Source organism: Mirounga angustirostris, unplaced genomic scaffold (assembly GCF_029215605.1).
Source record: "Mirounga angustirostris isolate CCGP_5_RB_7025 unplaced genomic scaffold, mMirAng1.0.hap1 SCAF_6, whole genome shotgun sequence".
Classification (NCBI taxonomy): domain Eukaryota; kingdom Metazoa; phylum Chordata; class Mammalia; order Carnivora; family Phocidae; genus Mirounga; species Mirounga angustirostris.
In genome coordinates, this window is record NW_026991714.1 from 80,341,401 (window position 1) to 80,360,044 (window position 18,644).

Consider the following 18,644-nt stretch of genomic DNA (forward strand, 5'->3'; position numbering starts at 1 on the left):
TTTCCTTTAGACCCATAGCGTTTGACTCCCTCTTCTTAAAAAGAGTACACAGATGAGAAAGAGCTAAGAAGGAAAAATGATATTATATTTCCAAACTTAGGGTTAAATTTAGTTGTCACGGCATGTAAGCCCCACAGAGAAAAGATACACATACTTACATTCATTTTAGAGAAAACAGCAAGGGGAAGTTTTCTAAAATAGGTATTTGTAAATACCACAGTAATGTTCCTGAAACATACACGCATAGTAATTTATATATAACTAAATGGCAACTCTACTGTGACTGGGTTTTTTTTTTTTATTTTTAATATTATAATTTGGTTAAAGTTTTATTTAAGTAATCTCTACACCCAACCTGGGGCTCAAACTCTCAACCCCGAGATCAAGAGTTGCATGCTCTTCTGACTGAGCCAGCCAGGTGCCCCTGTACTTCTATAATTTTTAAGGAAAAAGTGTAAAGACCCATTTCATTCTTAGCTTTAAAAATATAGGCTGTTTGCTTACACTGTTGTGATATCAATGGTAAATGATATCAGAAAACTTATTTTCCATGATGAAACTGACCAGTCATCCTAAATGTGATCTCTGGTGATATATACTATCACTACCTGAGGAATTAGGAAAAAATCATTTTTCAGCCTTAATTCAAAGCAAAAACAAAAACCCAAAATTTTGCTACAGATCACGGTTTATGACAGATACCTTATTCATGAGATTTTTATTTTTTTAATTGATCTAGGTTTTGGAGATTTTTCCTTAAGAAAGTTCTCAGCCAATTTTGTCAGTTATCTAAGGTTAAACTACTTCAGGATTGTAGTAAATAGAAACAAGAACGGTCAGAGCAGTCCCAGGTCTGCTAGTCACAAGTTCTAAGTTGTGTCTCACTTCAAGAAGGGCAAGTCACAGGAGAGAATAATCCAGATATAGGGTAAAAGAGAACAAAAACTGAAAATTAGCAAAGGCCAAAATATCCATCTCTAGAATGAGAAAGAAGAGCAGATGTAATAGACTCACATTATTAAAAGATAATCAAAAACGTGATTTGTGGTGTTACTAACACTAGCTATTTGTACAAATCATCTGTTGGTCCATTTGGCTTAAGTTCTAGCGATAACAAAAGGGTAGGTAAGAAATTCAAAACAGATCATTCAAGGGCAAAAAAGAAAGCAAGATACATTAAAACAAAAAGGATAAATATGTTATTTTAATCTCAATATAAACACTGTATGGGTATGATAAAAAGCAACAGAAAAAGTACCAAAAATCCTTTAAACATTGCTGGCAATGATTAAAAAAAAAAAGAAACCCAGGCATAAAGATAAATATTGAAGAGAATAGTTTTGATGTAGGTTAAGAATATCACCTTATGCTTACAAGTTTACACTTATTTATTTCCCTCATGGAAAGATAATTAGATAAAAGCTAAAATTCTATTAGATGAGATACAGAAGTGCAGGACTATAAACACAATTAAGAGTCCAGGCACCAACATGGATTGACACTGCTTTCTGTCTAAGAAGAGACTGGAGGAGGATGAAACCCAAAGGGGGAGATTTTAGTTCTTCAGGGTGAAATTGCAAGCAGCTATAGCTCAGTGTCCCCGGTTCAGTGTAATTACTTCAGACTGGCAGTCGGATGAAGCTTCGAATGTGAGCAAGAGTTGGAAGCATACCAGGCATTATGCAAAATGAACAGGAACCAGCAAGAGGAATAGTGCTTCTTACGCTTTAACTCCAACAAAGATGGCCCCGGGGATCTAACGGATGGCAAACTGAAGCAGAATAGTCTTTGGTCTAGAAAAGTATGTCATTTGATCTAGCACGTCAGAAAGACCTTAGGGATTTTCTTAGCATATGCAAATGATCATGAGTAGAAAAACAAATCAGATAGCAATACTCCACTCTGAAAATTGTAATCAAACACTGGACATCAAGAGAATGCATAATTACATTCAAACTGTTGCTGGTATAAAGAAACGGTGATTCAGGTGACGTAAAAAGCTCCTCTACCATAATTAGACCTTTCAGTTCAACCTTGAGTTTTTTAAACTGTTATTTCAGTTTTGTGAAATGACAGTTGATTAAAAAAAATTAATACTTCTGTATATGGACCTGTTTCAGAAGTTTTAAAAGAACCTTTCTGAAATGCCTTTTTAAAAGTTATATAGATATAGAATTAGCACAAAATAAAAATTTGGGGCCTTGTTGCTAAGGAGAGTTAGCCAATACAACAATCTAAGAGACTAAGGCAAAATTTTGACTCAGGAGTCCTTTTAAAACGAAGTTTCCATTAGGGGGACAGAATGTCCTACCCTGCACACAAGCTATCCATCGAATTTCACCTCATGGGTCACCTTTTCTCTCCATGTCTCAAAATCCTAAAATTTCTCCATAATCTTCCAACTGGTAACCTCTAATTTGTGAGTGAGGATCCATCTGATAAACTTCATTATGTCGAGAAAAAAAAGTTATTTCACCACCAAAGACTTGGGGTTATTGGTGGATGTTTCTTTTTTACTGAAGTCTAACTGACATGCAATGTTATATTATTTTCAGGTGTACAATATATTCATCCGACAATCTATACATTACTCGATGATCCCCACAGTAAGTATAATCACCATACGTTACTATAATATTGCTGACTATATCCCCTATGTTATGCTATTTCAGTTATTTTATAACTGAAAGTCTGTATCTCTTAATCCCTTTCACCTATTTCACCCACCACCCCACCCCCCCAACCTCCCCTCTGGCCACTAGTTTGTTCTCTGCATTTATGAGTCTATTTCTGGTTTTTGTTATTGTTGTTGTTCGTTCATCTGTTTTGTTTTTCAGATTCCACATATAAGTGAAATGATACAGTATGTATCTTTCTCTGTCTGACTTACTTCACTTATCATAATACCCTCTAGGCCCATCCATATTGGTGGCTGTTTTAAGGTAATAATGTTCCCAACATATTTCAGGGAATGAAAGAAGTTTAAGAGTAAAAACTCCAAGTTCCAAGTGTGTATCAAGATAGACTATCTACTAGGATATATGGTTATACATTTGTAAAAACAAAACTCTCAACTACTTCCCTTATGATGACAACATCGTATGCAAATGCTTAACTTTCTAGGGATTCCCCACTAAAAATAACCAAGACTGAACTGATGGACAGACATGTTGACTGTAGGCCCAGAAAGCATCTAAAAGGAGCTCAGCTTCCAGCCCATGAAAGAGCAATGGTACCTGTAATGATAGGTCCCGTGGCTATGCCCTCGCATTGCTCCTGTTAATGACGATCCCTGGCACCTAGTGATATGTGCGTGCTGGTATCTTTTAAAGAATTCATTATATTTTGGGGGGCAGGTCGGTAGTAATGTTGTCATTTTTAACCTATCAACAACTCTGTCTAGGCAGGGTTTAAATGGACTGCCTTTTCTTTTGAGTGTAATGGATTTGACATATATATATATATACATGTGTGGAATTATCTAGTTCTTCTTGAGAAGGATAAGAGAAATAATAATAAGCTGATAAGCTACTATAAATCCTCCCATTTTCTCTCTCAGACACACATTTGTAAATCACTGAGCTGCATGAACATCCAAAATATGAAGTAGAAGAACGATTTAGAGCTCTCGTCTTTGCATAGCTTGTCTTGTGAAAAAGATTTCTTAAATCAAAAACAAAAAATTCATCTCTACACAGAATATATGGGTCATAATGACCTGATTATACATAAAGCCTCACCTATACTCAGACCACCTTGTATATCAAGATAGAGAAGATTCTATTTTTTTTTTCCAAATCATTTCAAACATGAACGAACCTTGATAACATGAAAGCATTTCACAGACCCTTCACATAATAGCACTTGCACATGAAAACACATTATTTAAAAAAAAAAAAAACTGTTACTGAGTTAGGAACATTTGAAAGAATTCTGTATTTTAACAATTACAACAGCATCAATGTATTCTTGAAAAGAGCAAGTAAATATATGAGACCTCATTTGGTCTATAGACAATGCTTCACATATAAAAATATCACAATCTTTTCCACCCCTTCTCCCCAAACTCCACCTGTGACCTGCAATCCCAGGCCCCATGTTAGAGACCAAAGCTATGGGTTAGGGGTGCCAGAAGGCTGGGGTGGAGTAGAGGAAAAGAAGAGGCGATCAATCACCTGTTAATCCAGGACTCACCAACATTATTCTCCCTTGGTGCATGAAGAGCAGAATTTGATTACTCAGTAGGCTCATGATCAAACGCAAAACACTCAAAGATGCTCAAAGAGACACTGGGAAACAAGTGGAGAGAGGAAGGGAGGGAGGGAGGAAGAGATTGATTAAGACTGATTGATTGACCTTGGATGAAACTATCCAGAATCATGCTTTCAGAAAATTCATAAAGAAGCCATCTTAATTACCATATATATTTAAGTTTTAGAATGCTCCTAAAGGTCTTCATCTGGGGTTGTTAAGTGTACTACACAGATAAGCATAACAGTGTTAAAATAGGACACCTGTCTCAGAACAAAGTCATGGCAAGTACTGCCACATTCTAAACCACACTGTTATACCACCTAAGCAGGAACACAAAGCGGGTGGCTGAAAATCCACTTGCTGCCCTTGGCTGACCCCCAGTTCTGGTCTTCCAGAAGCAGATGGAGAGCAAAGAGATATTTCTGGGAGGGAGGTTTTGGTAGGCTCATAGTCCTGCTCTCCCCTGCACCCAAGCTTGCCCTAGCAAGAGTGGTTTCAGGGACACCTGTGTCCTTAGGATGCAGGACACTAGAGACCAGCATCTGACTGTGCCTGAAGATCAAGATGAAGAGACAGGCTAAGTAGGCTGTGGCAGCAGAGGGCAGGGCTGCCACTGGGAGGTGGCTTGCTGCAAACAAGCAGACCGGCCGTCCTAGAAAGAGGCAGCCTGGAGAATGTGTGTAATGCCCCCAAGAGACCGTAGGACAAGGCAGTCATCACCACCGACCAGCTGGGGGACCAGTGGCTGCAGCAAGAGAACCACAGGTCAGATTTCTGGGGGATGGGCATGCCCCAGAAAACCCTCCCAAGTGCCCCCCAAAGCATGTCAGCTTTAACACCCAACAAGCTTGATGAACAGCACTGCTATCAAGACTTCCTGCCAACTCTCCTCTTCTCCCATGTTCCCACTACACCCTGAGAGGGGCAGGAGCTCTGGACGAGGGGCAGAGGTGTGAGGAACCCGGCAGCATGAAGTGAGAGGCAGCTTCCCACAGCCCTTTCCCCTCCAGGCCTAGACTGGGCCCCAAGACAAGTAACTTGCACTAACTTCAGACTTCACCTATTACACAGGATTGGGCGATTTAATTACCAAAATGAGACTTTTGTGACTTGAAATGACTGGCGGGGGTGTCTCATGGTCTGAATATAAGAAAGGTTGTAGGATCCATCCTAATTTAACCAATGGGACAGAGGAGAACAAGGCCCCCCCGGAGCAGGTAGGTAGGCAGGGAGTTAATTTGTTTTTGGTTACCCTTCAAGGTACCTGTTATCGTAGAATTTCAAACTTCTAATGACAAATGCATAAGATTTTAATTACACGGGTCTTCAAAAAAAAAAAAAGAGTTCAAATCTAAAAATTACTGAGAGATGTGCTCATAGTGACTATTAGTTTTCTCAAATGAATCCAGAAGGGTATTTTAATTACATGATACCTAAATGGCAGTATATTCCAGCATCAATGTTTTATTATTAATATCATGGTAATATTTTAGAACAATAAAGGACTAGTCCAGATTCTGACCCTACAGACAAGGAGATTATATCCACAGAGAGCCTACATAACTGCATGATTTTCAGCTCAATATTACTTCCATTACTTTCTCAGAATCAGAAAGAAATCTCTACTGCAAAGATTTACAAATAAACTTAATTTTGAGATGCGAATATTACTCAGCCATCAGAAAAGATGAATACCCAACTTTTACATCAACATGGATGGGACTGGAGGAGATTATGCTAAGTGAAATAAGTCAAGCAGAGAAAGTCAATTATATGGTTTCACTTATTTGTGGAACATAAGGAATAACATGGAGGACATTAGGAGAAGGAAGGGAAAAATGGGGGCGGGGGAATTGGAGGGAGAGATGAACCATGAGAGACTATGGACCTGAGAAACAAACAGGGTTTTAGAGGGGAGGGGGGAGGGGGATTGGTTAGCCCGGTGACGGGTATTAAGGAGGGCACGTACTGCATGGAGCACTGGGTGTTATACGAAAACAATGGATCGTGGATCACCACATCAAAAACCAATGATGTATTGTATGGTGACTAACATAACATAATAAATTTTTTAAAAAATTAAAAAAAAATAAGAAAAAGCCACATAGTGAGGCAGATCAAAAGTAGCCAGCTACACAGAGGAAGAAAGAGGGAATACTTACAGACAATGGCAAAGGGGGTTTCTATTTGTGCAAACATCCTATTTCCAGGAGATTTGAAAGTGGCTTGAATGGTTGGTTCAAGAAAAAGTATCTAGGTATGGAACAGAAATGGTGTAATGGAAGTGAAGGGGTACAAAGATAAGAAAAGACAAAGAGACTTGTTTCAGGATGGCTGATATTGCCGGGGGACCCAAAAAGGTGACAAACATGTTCTGAGAAACAGGATTTCATTCCCAAGACAAGAACAATGTGAAGCCTGGATTAGAATTTTAACTACAGGCACAGAAGATAAGAAATTTCAAAACAAAAACAAATTGAACAAAATTAGGAATAGTTTAGCTATGAATAGATAATGAATTTAAATTATCGCCAGAAATATAATATTGAAGCAGTAGTTCTCAAAATCAATATATAGGTGTCATCATCATGGAAATGGTCACTTATTAAAAAAAAAAAAGTTTCCATGAGTATAAAGGGATATAGTAAGTGCAAAAGAACCAAGATCCACAAAAAGAGGTGAACATGCACTCATTTGGGAAACAGCACTGAAAGCCTCCTGAAAAGGTAGCAAAATGTTCACAATATGGAGAATATCGAGAAAATCAGATCCCACAATCAGGAAAAATAATAAAAATGAAGCCCATCAGTTAAGCCAGTCTTTAAAAAGTCATCCTATTAAGTCACAGAGCAAATAAAAACAAAATAATACAACAATGGAAATAATACAATATGCGCCTCCCTGCTTTGCATGCTCTGGAAAAAAGTGGATCAGGAACATCAGTGTTGGTGAGACTCTAATTTCCATTCAGAATTATTTGGGATATTCAGGGTCTTCGGGACTGGAAGGATCCTTCCCTCTCCCTCTTTTTAGCAGAAGAGGAAAGGGACACCAACGTAGTAATGTGGCCACTTTACACAATTTGTCACAATGTTGGTCCAGACTTAGCTTCTGGAATCCTGCGACGGCACCTTTCCTCATACTACGGTCATTTCCCTTTTTTTTTAAGATTACATTTTTGAGGGGAGGTGGCTGGGGGGGATGGGCTAGCCCAGTGATGGGTATTAAGGAGGGCACTTACTGCATGGAGCACTGGGTGTTACACGAAAACAATGAATCATGGATCATTACATCAAAAAACTAATGATGTATTGTATGGTGACTAACATAATAAAATTAAATTAAATTTAAAAAAATGGGAACTCAATAAAGAAAATAAACCTGAAAAAAAAAAAAAGACTGCATTCATACAGGTGACAAACCATTTCTATAGGACCTGGAAAAATAGAGGAGGCAAGAAGTAGGACTTGAAACAGTCAAGATTTTTTTTGATAAGAGATACACAATATTAATAATAAAAGCCTTCCTTTCATCAGCAGCATATTATAATTACAAAGCCACTGAGAAAGCATATGCTTGTAAGGTATGGAGAGTATTTCAATCTACCTCATTTCAGATGAAGAAAAACCAAAAATCTCTAAGGTTCTAACTAGAGATCAGTAAAATATTGGTTCATTACAAGATAGCAGTTATTTCTAAGACTCAGAGTCCAAGCCACAATGGGAAGCAAAGCAGAAGGACTAGAGGCAACAGCAAACATGCACTCGCTTAGATCACAATTTCTTTGTAAATACATGGAAACACATACCCATTTTTCCACATCAACTTGCTGTGGAAAGAAAAAGCCAAAATAAATAACAAGCAAACAAATAAATATGTGGTGATGTTTCAATTAATGTCACTTCGATAAACTGAAATGTGGTCCCTGCACTAAAATCTACTTCAAATTCTAATGGATAATAAAAGTATTCAAAATTTTCATTAATAACATTTAATCTCCTCAAACAACAAGAAAAATCAATTAATTTAGTAATCGGAACTTCTAAAGTTATTAGGCTAGAAAAGCACCAGGTACATGAAATAATAATAATCCAACATATTTAAAAGCAAACATGAACCTTTACCTAATTCTCGAACCTAATAGGCCTCCTGATTTAGGGACAACTATTCCCCTCTAAGTATCTAGTTAATGAAAAAGGTCACTTTAGAAATACAGCATCTAACTATAAAAATATTTCATGTAATACAAGTAAAATTTCTCTTACTCCAATCTTCCTAATGTTGTATAAAATGTCACAATATAATAAAAGGCATGCCTTGTCAAATAATTCTGAAATTATATCAGCAAATTACTTTTAAAATTGCATTAATGAATGCCTGTTACCCTCATAATCATTATGTGATTCTTTAAAAAACTAAGTGAATATAATTATACTCCAAAGTGTAAAATAGAATAAAAAAACCATACATCAACAAGGACTGTCTTCTACAATGCTCTAGGATTCCTAGCAAATCAATCAGAACAACAACAAAAAATCAACATTGAGGGGCATACTCTGTCTCAAAGTTAAGTTTCCATGACCCATACCTCCCCCTTCTATAACACATATGATTGGTGTCCTGTGACATTGGAGCTTTGCTTCACATTCTTCATATATTTAATTTTATTCGTAACCATTTTCCCTAGAAAAATCCATTGTCAGGGAAGAATCTAATGCTATTTAGGCAGAAATCTTAGGCCATAGCTAAGAATCTGCTACCCTTGGTAAGGAAGCTCCTAGGAGGAAATGTGTATAAAATATAACATACAGAGTGGTATTTTTAAGATATTATAAAGTGATATAAAAATATCAACCTAAATATACAGGTGGAATTGTTTTGAAGCCTCAGTGAAATTCAATTCACTTAAATTTCTTGTAATAGAGCACTTTGATTTATTTAACAATTGGTTAGTCCTCTGAAAAATCTGTTCTAAGCCTCCTCCCAACCTTTTCATTTTAAAAACACACAATTGCTACTTAAGAAAGAAAAATTTACTGAATGGAAAGGCCTAGTTTTCACTATACATTTTTAAGGTATTTGGCTGTGATAGAAAGTTCAAGTCCTCTTTTTAAACATTAACCTATTAGAGTGATGAATTTATTTCTCTGGATTCTGGGGCAAAGGGAAGCAATTTAGTCAGTTATAAAATAGTTACCATTTACTTTTCTACCTCCAAAAGGACAAATTCTTATATTTATTGTCTTTCAAGAACAACAACTCAAGGAAATGTGAAATGATTTCCTTTAAACATTTGTCAGGAAAACAAAATATGCCACACTTCCAGTGACTTCACATTGTATTAACCCATCACTATTTTCACTTCTAAATGTTAAACGTTCTCTCTCACCCACACACACACACACACACACTTGCATCAGTGCAAATATAGAGGCTTGTAGGATTTTTCTAGAAGAAAGAGAACTTAAAATCAAGAGTCAAAACTACCATTAATAATAGAAGTTCTTTAATGATGTATATTTACAAAGAGAAACAGTTTCATAAGTAGCAAGAATTAGTAGCAATATAAAAAGTCAGTATCCCAATACCCAAAGAAAGGCTTAGCAACAGCATGTGCCAGGGATGAATTATCAGATCAACACACAAGACAAGACAAATGGCCCACAAATTTAAAAGACGAAAGTGCAATAAAATTGTAATTATTCATAAGCGATGCAGAAAGATTTCATGACACGTCTCTTATTAATGTTAACAAGAATCATTTCATTAAATGCCTGCAAATGGTGAAGAGGAGAATGATTTCTGTGGAGCTAATTGAGGAAGGGAAATATAAAGTTCACAATAACCTTGATTAATTTTATGCTTCAAGTAATTACCAAATCCATAAAGCATATAAGACAAATGAACATTCATTCCAATCATTTATTATCCAAACATTTGGGATTTTTAAAAAATACAGAGATTTCATTAATTTAGAGAAAATAAATATTTTAATATCTCTAGGAAATTACATCAAATATTCTATCATAATAAGACTAAAAAGGGCAACCTCATTTTTCAAATAAAACAAAACTTCCATTAAGAAAAACAAAATTTAACTGAGGGTTGCTGGAGTGGTGGGGGATGGGAGGGATGGGGTGGCTGGGTGATAGACATTGGGGAGGGTATGTGCTATGGTGAGCACTGTGAATTGTGTAAGACTGTTGAATCACAGACCTATACCTCTGAAACAAATAATACATTATATGTTAAAAAAAAAAAAAGAAGATAGTAGGAAGGGAAAAATGAAGGGGGGGAATCAGAGGGGGAGATGAACCATGAGACACTATGGACTCTGAGAAACAAACTGAGGGTTCTAGAGGGAAGGGGGTGGGAGGATGGGTTAGCCAGGTGATGGGTATTAAAGAGGGCACGTTTGCATGGAGCACTGGGTGTTATATGCAAACAATGAATCATGGATCACTACATCAAAAACTAATGATGCAATGTATGGTGATTAACATAATAAAAAAATTTAAATACCAACCTGATTTTGCAGAGAGGACAGGAATTAAAAATATAAGAGTAATTAATCCTAAATTATATCATTATATGAAAGATGGAACATTCATATGACATCTCTATTTCTCTACTCATATTTTAATTAATACATTTAGGACATATAAACATGAACTGCTCCATAACCTTAAAAAATTGGTCGCTTCTTCCAAATTGCTTAACTCATTTTACTGTGTAAGGTGAAGAATTTTATTGCTATTAAATCTATAAGCCACCCACTAAGTAGTTACTATGTGCCTCGCTATGAACTAAATGCTTTACATGTAATCTTACTGTCTGCATTTTACAATATGAAGAAACAAAGGACATATAAAGATGTTATGAACACAATGAAAAAAATGTTACTTAGTTACTAAACAATGGAACTAGACCTGAAATTGGGTCTCTGACTTCAAAGCCCCATACTCCCTGTCACTACTAGGTACACCATAGGCAAGTCACATCATTTTTTTTTTCCTCTTTTTTTTTTTTAAGATTTTTATTTATTTGAGAGAGAGAGAGAAAGCAAGCGTGCATGAGCAGAGGGGAGGGGCAGAGGGAAGGGGAGAAGCAGACTCTCCACCGAGCAGGGATCCTGATGCCAGGCATGATCCCAGGATCCTGGGATCATGACGTGAGCCAAAGGCAGATACCCAACCGACTGAACCACCCAGGCTCTTTTGTTTCAAAATTTTATTCGCATTTAATTTGAAATTGCTCTACAGCCTATTTCTTCTGGTAAGTGCCACCCAATACAACGTGTTAACATCAAAATAAGAAAAAGTAAAATGCACCTAGAAATTTTTTCTTAAGTAGGCTCCATGACCAATGTGGCCTTGAACTCACGACCCTGAGATCAAGAGAGATGTTCTATGGACTGAGCCAGCCAGGTGCCCCAAATTCTTGTAACATCATAGATGTTTAGTTTCAGTTGTTCAAGGCATGTTTGGTTTTCTGCATAGATACATTTTCTAAAAAATTATACCACAACAATAAAACATTCATCATGAATATATAGTTTTTAATATCAAGACATTACACAAAAAAGTAATTATAATATTTAATGCAAACCTGCAATCGACTACAATGCTGTTAAATTTTTTTAAGTAATAAATTACAGAAAAGTGAAAAGAAAAAAACTGTTCTACCCTATAAATAATTCTCCACCACACAGGCTGTTTATTATTAAGACTGCAAGGGAAGGGGTGGGGACATGAAAATTTGCACACTGTGTTCCAGGATTCAAAATATGATGAAGTCATCTAGATTTTTTAAAGTAAATTATGATTCGGAGAGGCCATGTTTTTAATGAGTATAATGAGTTTGGAAAAATATGTAAGTCATGAGTATACAGTTTGCTGAAATTTTACTGCATAAACAAACCTATGTAATCAGCACCCCGATCTAAATATAGGATACTACTATGACCTAGAGGCTACCTTCACATCCTCCCTAAAGATAACAATTATTCTATCACTATTAATTAGTTTTGCCTTTTCTTATTTTGAAAATATAGAGTATGTTCTCTTTTTATCTAGCTCCTTTAGCTGACATTAGGTTTATAAAATTCATCACATTGTCGCATGTGGTAGTAATTCACTTTCCCATTTTCCACTGTATGAATATATCATAATTTACTTATCCATTCAACAGCTAGAGTAGTGATCTACTGCAATTTGGAAATGGTACTACTGAAATTCTTTGCCAATTTTTCAAACAAGTCTAACTCAAACAGTAAAAATCCAAAATAACTTAAAACTACTTTGTTTTGCATCACTCACCATCAGGGAAATACAAATCAAAACCATAATGAGATACCACCTCAAACCAGTCACAATGGCTAAAATTAACAAGTCAGGAAACAACAAATGTTGGCAAGGATTTGGAGAAAGGGGAACCCTCCTACAATGTTGGTAGAATTGAAGCTGGTGCAACCACTCTGGAAAACAGTAGGGAGGTTCCTCAAGACATTAAAAACAGAGCTACCCTACAACCCAGCAATTGCACTACTGGGTATTTACCCCAAAGATACAAATGTAGTGATCCGAAGGGGCACCTGCACCCCAATGTTTATAGCAGCAATGTCCACAATAGCCAAACTATGGAAAGAACCCAGATGTCCATCGACAGATGAATGGATAAAGAAGATGTGTGGTGTATATATATATATACGCACATACACACACAATGGAATACTACTCAGCCATCAAAAAAATTAAATCTTGCCATTAGCAACAACATGGATGGAACTAGAGGCTATTATGCTAAGTGAAATAAGTCCATCAGATAAAGACAATTGTCATGCGGTTTCACTCATATGTGGAATATAAGAAATAGCGCAGAGGACCATAGGGTAAAAGAGGGAAAACTGAATGGGAAGAAATCAGAGAGGGAGACAAACCATGAGAGAATCTTCACTCTAGGAAACAAACAGGGTTGCTGGACGGGAGGTGGGAGGGAGGATGGGGTAACTGGGTGATGGGCATTAAGGAGGGCACGTGATGTAATGAGCGCTGGGTGTTCTACGCAACTGATGAATTACTGAACTCTACATCTGAAACTAATGATGTACTGTATGTTGGCTAATTGAATTTAAATTAAAAAAAAAAACAAACCACTACTTTGTTTTGGTTTACATGTTCCCTTTCTCCCACCTCCCCAAAACAAAACAGATTTCTTGGTGCCTAGTTATTTGTTGAATAAGTTACCCAACTGCCATTTAATAAGGAATTAAAAGAAATCCACATTATACAGTTTTATTAAAATATTGTCACATAGATAGGTCAATTACATTTCAACAAGCAGTGAGTTTATCCTTTGGCAGCAGGAAGGGAAAAAAAACTAATACTTACTAAGAACCTACTACCACAGATACTGTGCTGGGTATTTTTATACTCACTTTCTCCCCGTAACTATTAGTTTTAACAGTTAGCAAGGATGTATTTTTTATTTCTGTTTTCTTTTTAATTTTCGTATATATTTACAAACAACAGAATTGAAGATTCACTGGATTGTAAACTGAGGTATTTACCTAATTGCTCTCAGGTGTAAGCCACGTAATATTAAAATGGAAAATACAAAGTATTAAATTAGAATGAACAGATGTGGTGCTAATGCTGAGGAAATTATAATTTAAAAAAAAAAGCATGTCCCCATACTTCAATATTGAATGTGGTTTGTATTTTATTTTTTTAAAGATTTTATTTATTTATTTGAAAGAGAGAGACACAGCGAGAGAGGGAACACAAGCAGGGGGAGTGAGAGAGGGAGAAGCAGGCTTCCTGCAGAGCACGGAGCCCGATGTGGGGCTTGATCCCAGGACCCTGGGATCATGACCTGAGCCGAAGGCAGTCACTTAACCGACTGAGCCACCCAGGCGCCCGAACGTGGTTTGTATTTTAAACCACATGAGACCCCAAAGTCTTTTCTGCTATCAGTTGAAGAAAAAAAAAAAAAAAAGTTCATCATAAACTTAATTAAGCAAATGAAGTCACAAAAATGAGGTCCAGTAAAATTCACTGAGTTAGTCCAATTTCTTGGCTTTATTCTGATTTTTTTTTTTAATCAGACAGAACCTTCATATTTTTGGAAGTTTGTGAAACAATGAAACAGCTTTAATACAGTCAACTTGGCAATCTCTCACACTAACACATTTAACTTAATTGCAGGAAAGAGTTTAGAAAATCCACTTGAAAGCAATTTTTTTCCTTCTAAAAGTTAAGCTAGACTAAGATCTACCGCTTCCTAAATTATTCCCATTTTAGAAAAGGAACAGTTCCTGTAATACTGCCTTAAATTGCTTTCTGAATTTGTCCAAATCCTCAGGAACACTTACTTACTCTTTAAGCACAGAATATGTCAAAATGGCTCTTGCATAAACTTTAATGTTAACAAATTCAAATGGATAGGTGCTAACCAATACTATAGTGGCTCTCTTTCAGGTAGGTTCTCATGAGAATTAACTAAGTTCAATTAAATACCACAAGTAAATTCATTGGGAAAATAAATCATCAAGAAAAGTGTGAACAATTTGTGAGGGGAAAAAATAACAAGGTGGAACTTTCCCGATTAAATATTAAAATATTTCCAAAATACAGTGATCAAATCAGTGCTGTTTGGGCATAATAATGGACAGACATGCATGACAGAATATTTAATTTAGAGAAACATTTGGAAATGTATGAATTTAATGTATGACTAAAAAAGCATCACAATCAATAAGAAAGGGAATCATCAGTCATGAACAATGATGAAACTTTTGCTTAGCTATTGGGGAAAAAAAATCAACTGAAATACTAACCTTAAATGAACTCTAAATGAATCTACTATGAGTAATAATAAACTCCATATAATAAGCTAATAAATTCCAGATTCATTTACTATAAAAAAGTGAGGGATGCCGGATGCCTGGGTGGCTCAGTTAGTTAAGCGTCTGCCTTAGGGTCAGGTCATGATCCCAGGACTCTGATCAAGTCTCACATCGGGTTCAGTGTGGAGCTTGCTTCTCCCCCTGCCTCTCTCCCCGCTCCTGCTCTCACTCTCTCTGACAAATAAATAAATAAAATCTTAAAAAAAAAGTGAAGGATGCAAAGAAGAAAACACTGATTCTAACAAAACAATTCAATGCATTTCCAAAGAAAATCCCAGCAAGTTATTTTGTGGATACTGACAAACTGATTCTCAAGCTTATATGGGAACGCAAAAAAAAAAAAACCCAGAATAGCCAACACAACATTGATGGAGAAAAATTAAGAGGATGGACACTATCCAACATGAAGACTTACTCTAAAGTTACGGTCATCAAGACAGTGTGAGAGTGGCAAAAGAACAGACAAAGAGATCACTAGAACAGAAGAGAAAGCCCAGAAACAGACCCACATAAATACAGTCAACTGATCTTTGGCCAAGGGTCAAAGGTAATTTAATGAAAAAAGGATGGTCTTTTTACCAAATAATGCTGGAAAAACTGGACATCCTCGTGGGAAAAAGAAAAGAATCTAGATACAGACCTTAAACCCTTTGCAAAAATTAATTAAAAATGGATCACATACTTAAATGTACCACATAAAATAATAAAACCCCTAGAAGATAACACAGGTGAAAATCTGCATGACCTTGGGTTTTGCAATGACTTTTTAGATATAACACCAAAGCATGATCCATGAGAAAAAAAATTGACAAGTTGGGCTTCGTTAAAATTAAATCTTCTGCTCTGTTACAGAGACTGTTAGCCAAATGGAAAGACAAGCCATAAATGGGAGAACATTTCTCTTAAAACACAACAATAGAAACATAAACAGCCCAATTAAAAATTTGGCAAAAGATCTCACAGGCACCTCACCAAAGATGACATCAGATGGCAAATAAGCATACGAAAAGATGCTCAACATAGTATGCCATCAGATGGCAAATAAGCATACGAAAAGATGCTCAACATAGTATGCCATCAGGGAATTGCAAATTAAAGTCACAATGAGATACCACTACACATCTGTAAGAATGGCTAAAATCCAAAAATTGTCAACAGCAATGTGGAGCAACAGGAATTCTAATTCATTGTTAGTAGGAATGCAACATGGTGTAGCCGCTTTGGAAGAAAGTCTCTTACAAAAACAAACACACAACAGTTAACATTGTGATCCAGCAGCAATCACATTCCTTAGTATTCACCGAAAGGAATTTAAAGCTTATGTCTGCATGAAAACCTGCACATGAGTTTACAGCAATTTTATTCATAATTGCCAAAACTTGGAAGGAACCAGATGTTCTTCAATAGGTGAATGGATAAAATGTTGGGCCTCCATACAATGGAATACTATTCAGCAATAAAAAGAAATGAGCTATCAAGCTAGGAAAAGACATGGAGGAATATCAAATACACATTGCTATGTGAAAGAAACTAGTATGAAAAGACGATGTACTGTCTGATTCCAACTACATGAAATTATGGAAAAGGCAAAACTATGGAAATAGTAACAGATCAATGGTTTCCAGTGGTCGGGGGAGGAAAAACAGGAGAAACACAGGGGATTTTTAGGGCAGTGAAACCATTCTGTATGACACAATCATGGTGGATACATGCCATCAAACCTTTGTCAAAACTCATAGAATTTACAGTATGAAGAGTGAACCCCAATGTAAACTGTGGGCCTTTATGTGATCAGGATGCATCAACAGTGGCTCACCAATTGTAACAAATGTACCCCACGAGCGCAAGACGATAATTACAGAGGAATTGAGTGCACGGAGTATGGAAATGTTCTCAACAATGTTCTGTAAACCGAAAACTACTCCATAAAAAATAAGTGAAAGACATTTTAATATAAAAAAGTGGATATAATATATACCAAATAATTGTTACATAATATAAAATGAGAGAAGGGTAAGCAAATGTAAAAACCCAATGATGGGGGTTGCTCTGTGAGTGTAACTATTACTGCTGGCCTGGAGCTTTACGAAAGGGTTCAAGAAGAAGACACTTGGAACATGTGCATAGAACTAGGCCGGGGAGGGGGGGTGAACTTCTGAAAGACCCAGGATTCTAAGTTGAGGCATGAGTGTGGTAAGCATACAAGAAATGGCATCTGCAGAAAATAGAGCATATTCAGGGAATGAGTCCAGTTTGGATAGTGAATGGACAGGAGAAGGTACTAACGAAAGGGAGACAAAGAAAAACTAGAGCCTACATTCCTTCACAAACACTGAGGTCACCCAGTAACAATTAAATTAGAGTCTGCACAGGACACAGCTGTACAACAGTCATACGCAAGTCAAAGGCCTAGAAAGAGGACATCATCAAAGCAACCCTGGACCAAACAGCGGGAGGGTGATCTAATGATTGGTTTGATCTATCGACGTGCACAGGTTCCTTCCTAATCCACATTCGAATCGTTCTCAGAGGAACCAACAACTCCTTATGGGGAAACTGCAAACAAATCAACCAACTTTACATATCTTAGCGGCATCCTCCTCAAATCCACCCTGGAGGTTTAGCAACTAGAGCTCATGAATAAATAAATGATAGAATTCATTTCCCTACTCATATAATTGTTATACACACTAACACTTGAATTCTGCAAGCTGTTAGAAACAAACCAAAATTTCCAGGCCATGGACGTGTACGGATAATCCCATTTTTATCTTTGACTCCGAAACCTTGTTTTTATTCCTTAACTCCACAAAAAAGCATTTACCTCGTGTTTGCAATGCACACATTCCACTTACATCCTGTCCTCCTGTCTTGGAAGAAACAACCCTGGCTTCCAGACTCTCTCACCATTTACTCTGCAGAGAACCCAGACTATGGTTACTCATCTGTAGGGTGAACAAATTCAACTAACTCCAGCCTACAAAGTGCTAGATTTTCCTGGCTCACTGTGGCTTCTTCTGTTACTGAGCTATCATTTTTTTTCTCTTTGCACTGTCTAATCTCATCAGGACATTTTTCTCTCATGTCAGATAATGCAATGCTTTCAATATGTTCCTCCCGTCTTGCGTCAGGCTCACTTTCTCCAGAACTATGGGAATCGGTATGCTATGATACGGAGCCCTTTCTGTGCACCCCTGGGGTGCTGCTTTCTGCACTCCAGTCCTGAGGTTTTCTGGTCCAGTAGAGAACAGGCCCACAGCTCCATGAAGTCTTAGAGCTGCTGGCCTCACCATGACCTCAGAAGCCACATGACATCATCTGGCCACCAGTCCTGGCTTCAGTGTTCCATCTGGTCTCTCGAATCCTCAGGTTATGCAGATCCCACTGGTCTTTGTCTTTCCCTTACAGCTCTGAGATTCACTGTAAAACAGAACAGCTTCTGAGAGCGTGTCTGTAGCTGTGTAGCTTCCTTTTAAGTTGTCAC

At 36.9% G+C, this 18,644-nt stretch overlaps 1 protein-coding gene across 1 annotated transcript in view; it reads right to left on the reverse strand.

Annotated features, from left to right (window-relative positions):
• The window catches only part of RYR2 (ryanodine receptor 2), a 736,030-nt gene that overhangs the window by 436,636 nt on the left and 280,750 nt on the right, over positions 1-18,644 (reverse strand). Inside the window, exon 4 of the mRNA XM_064594590.1 lies at positions 8,063-8,083. Coding sequence (XP_064450660.1) covers positions 8,063-8,083 — 21 coding nt within the window. The remainder of the gene's footprint in view (positions 1-8,062; positions 8,084-18,644) is intronic.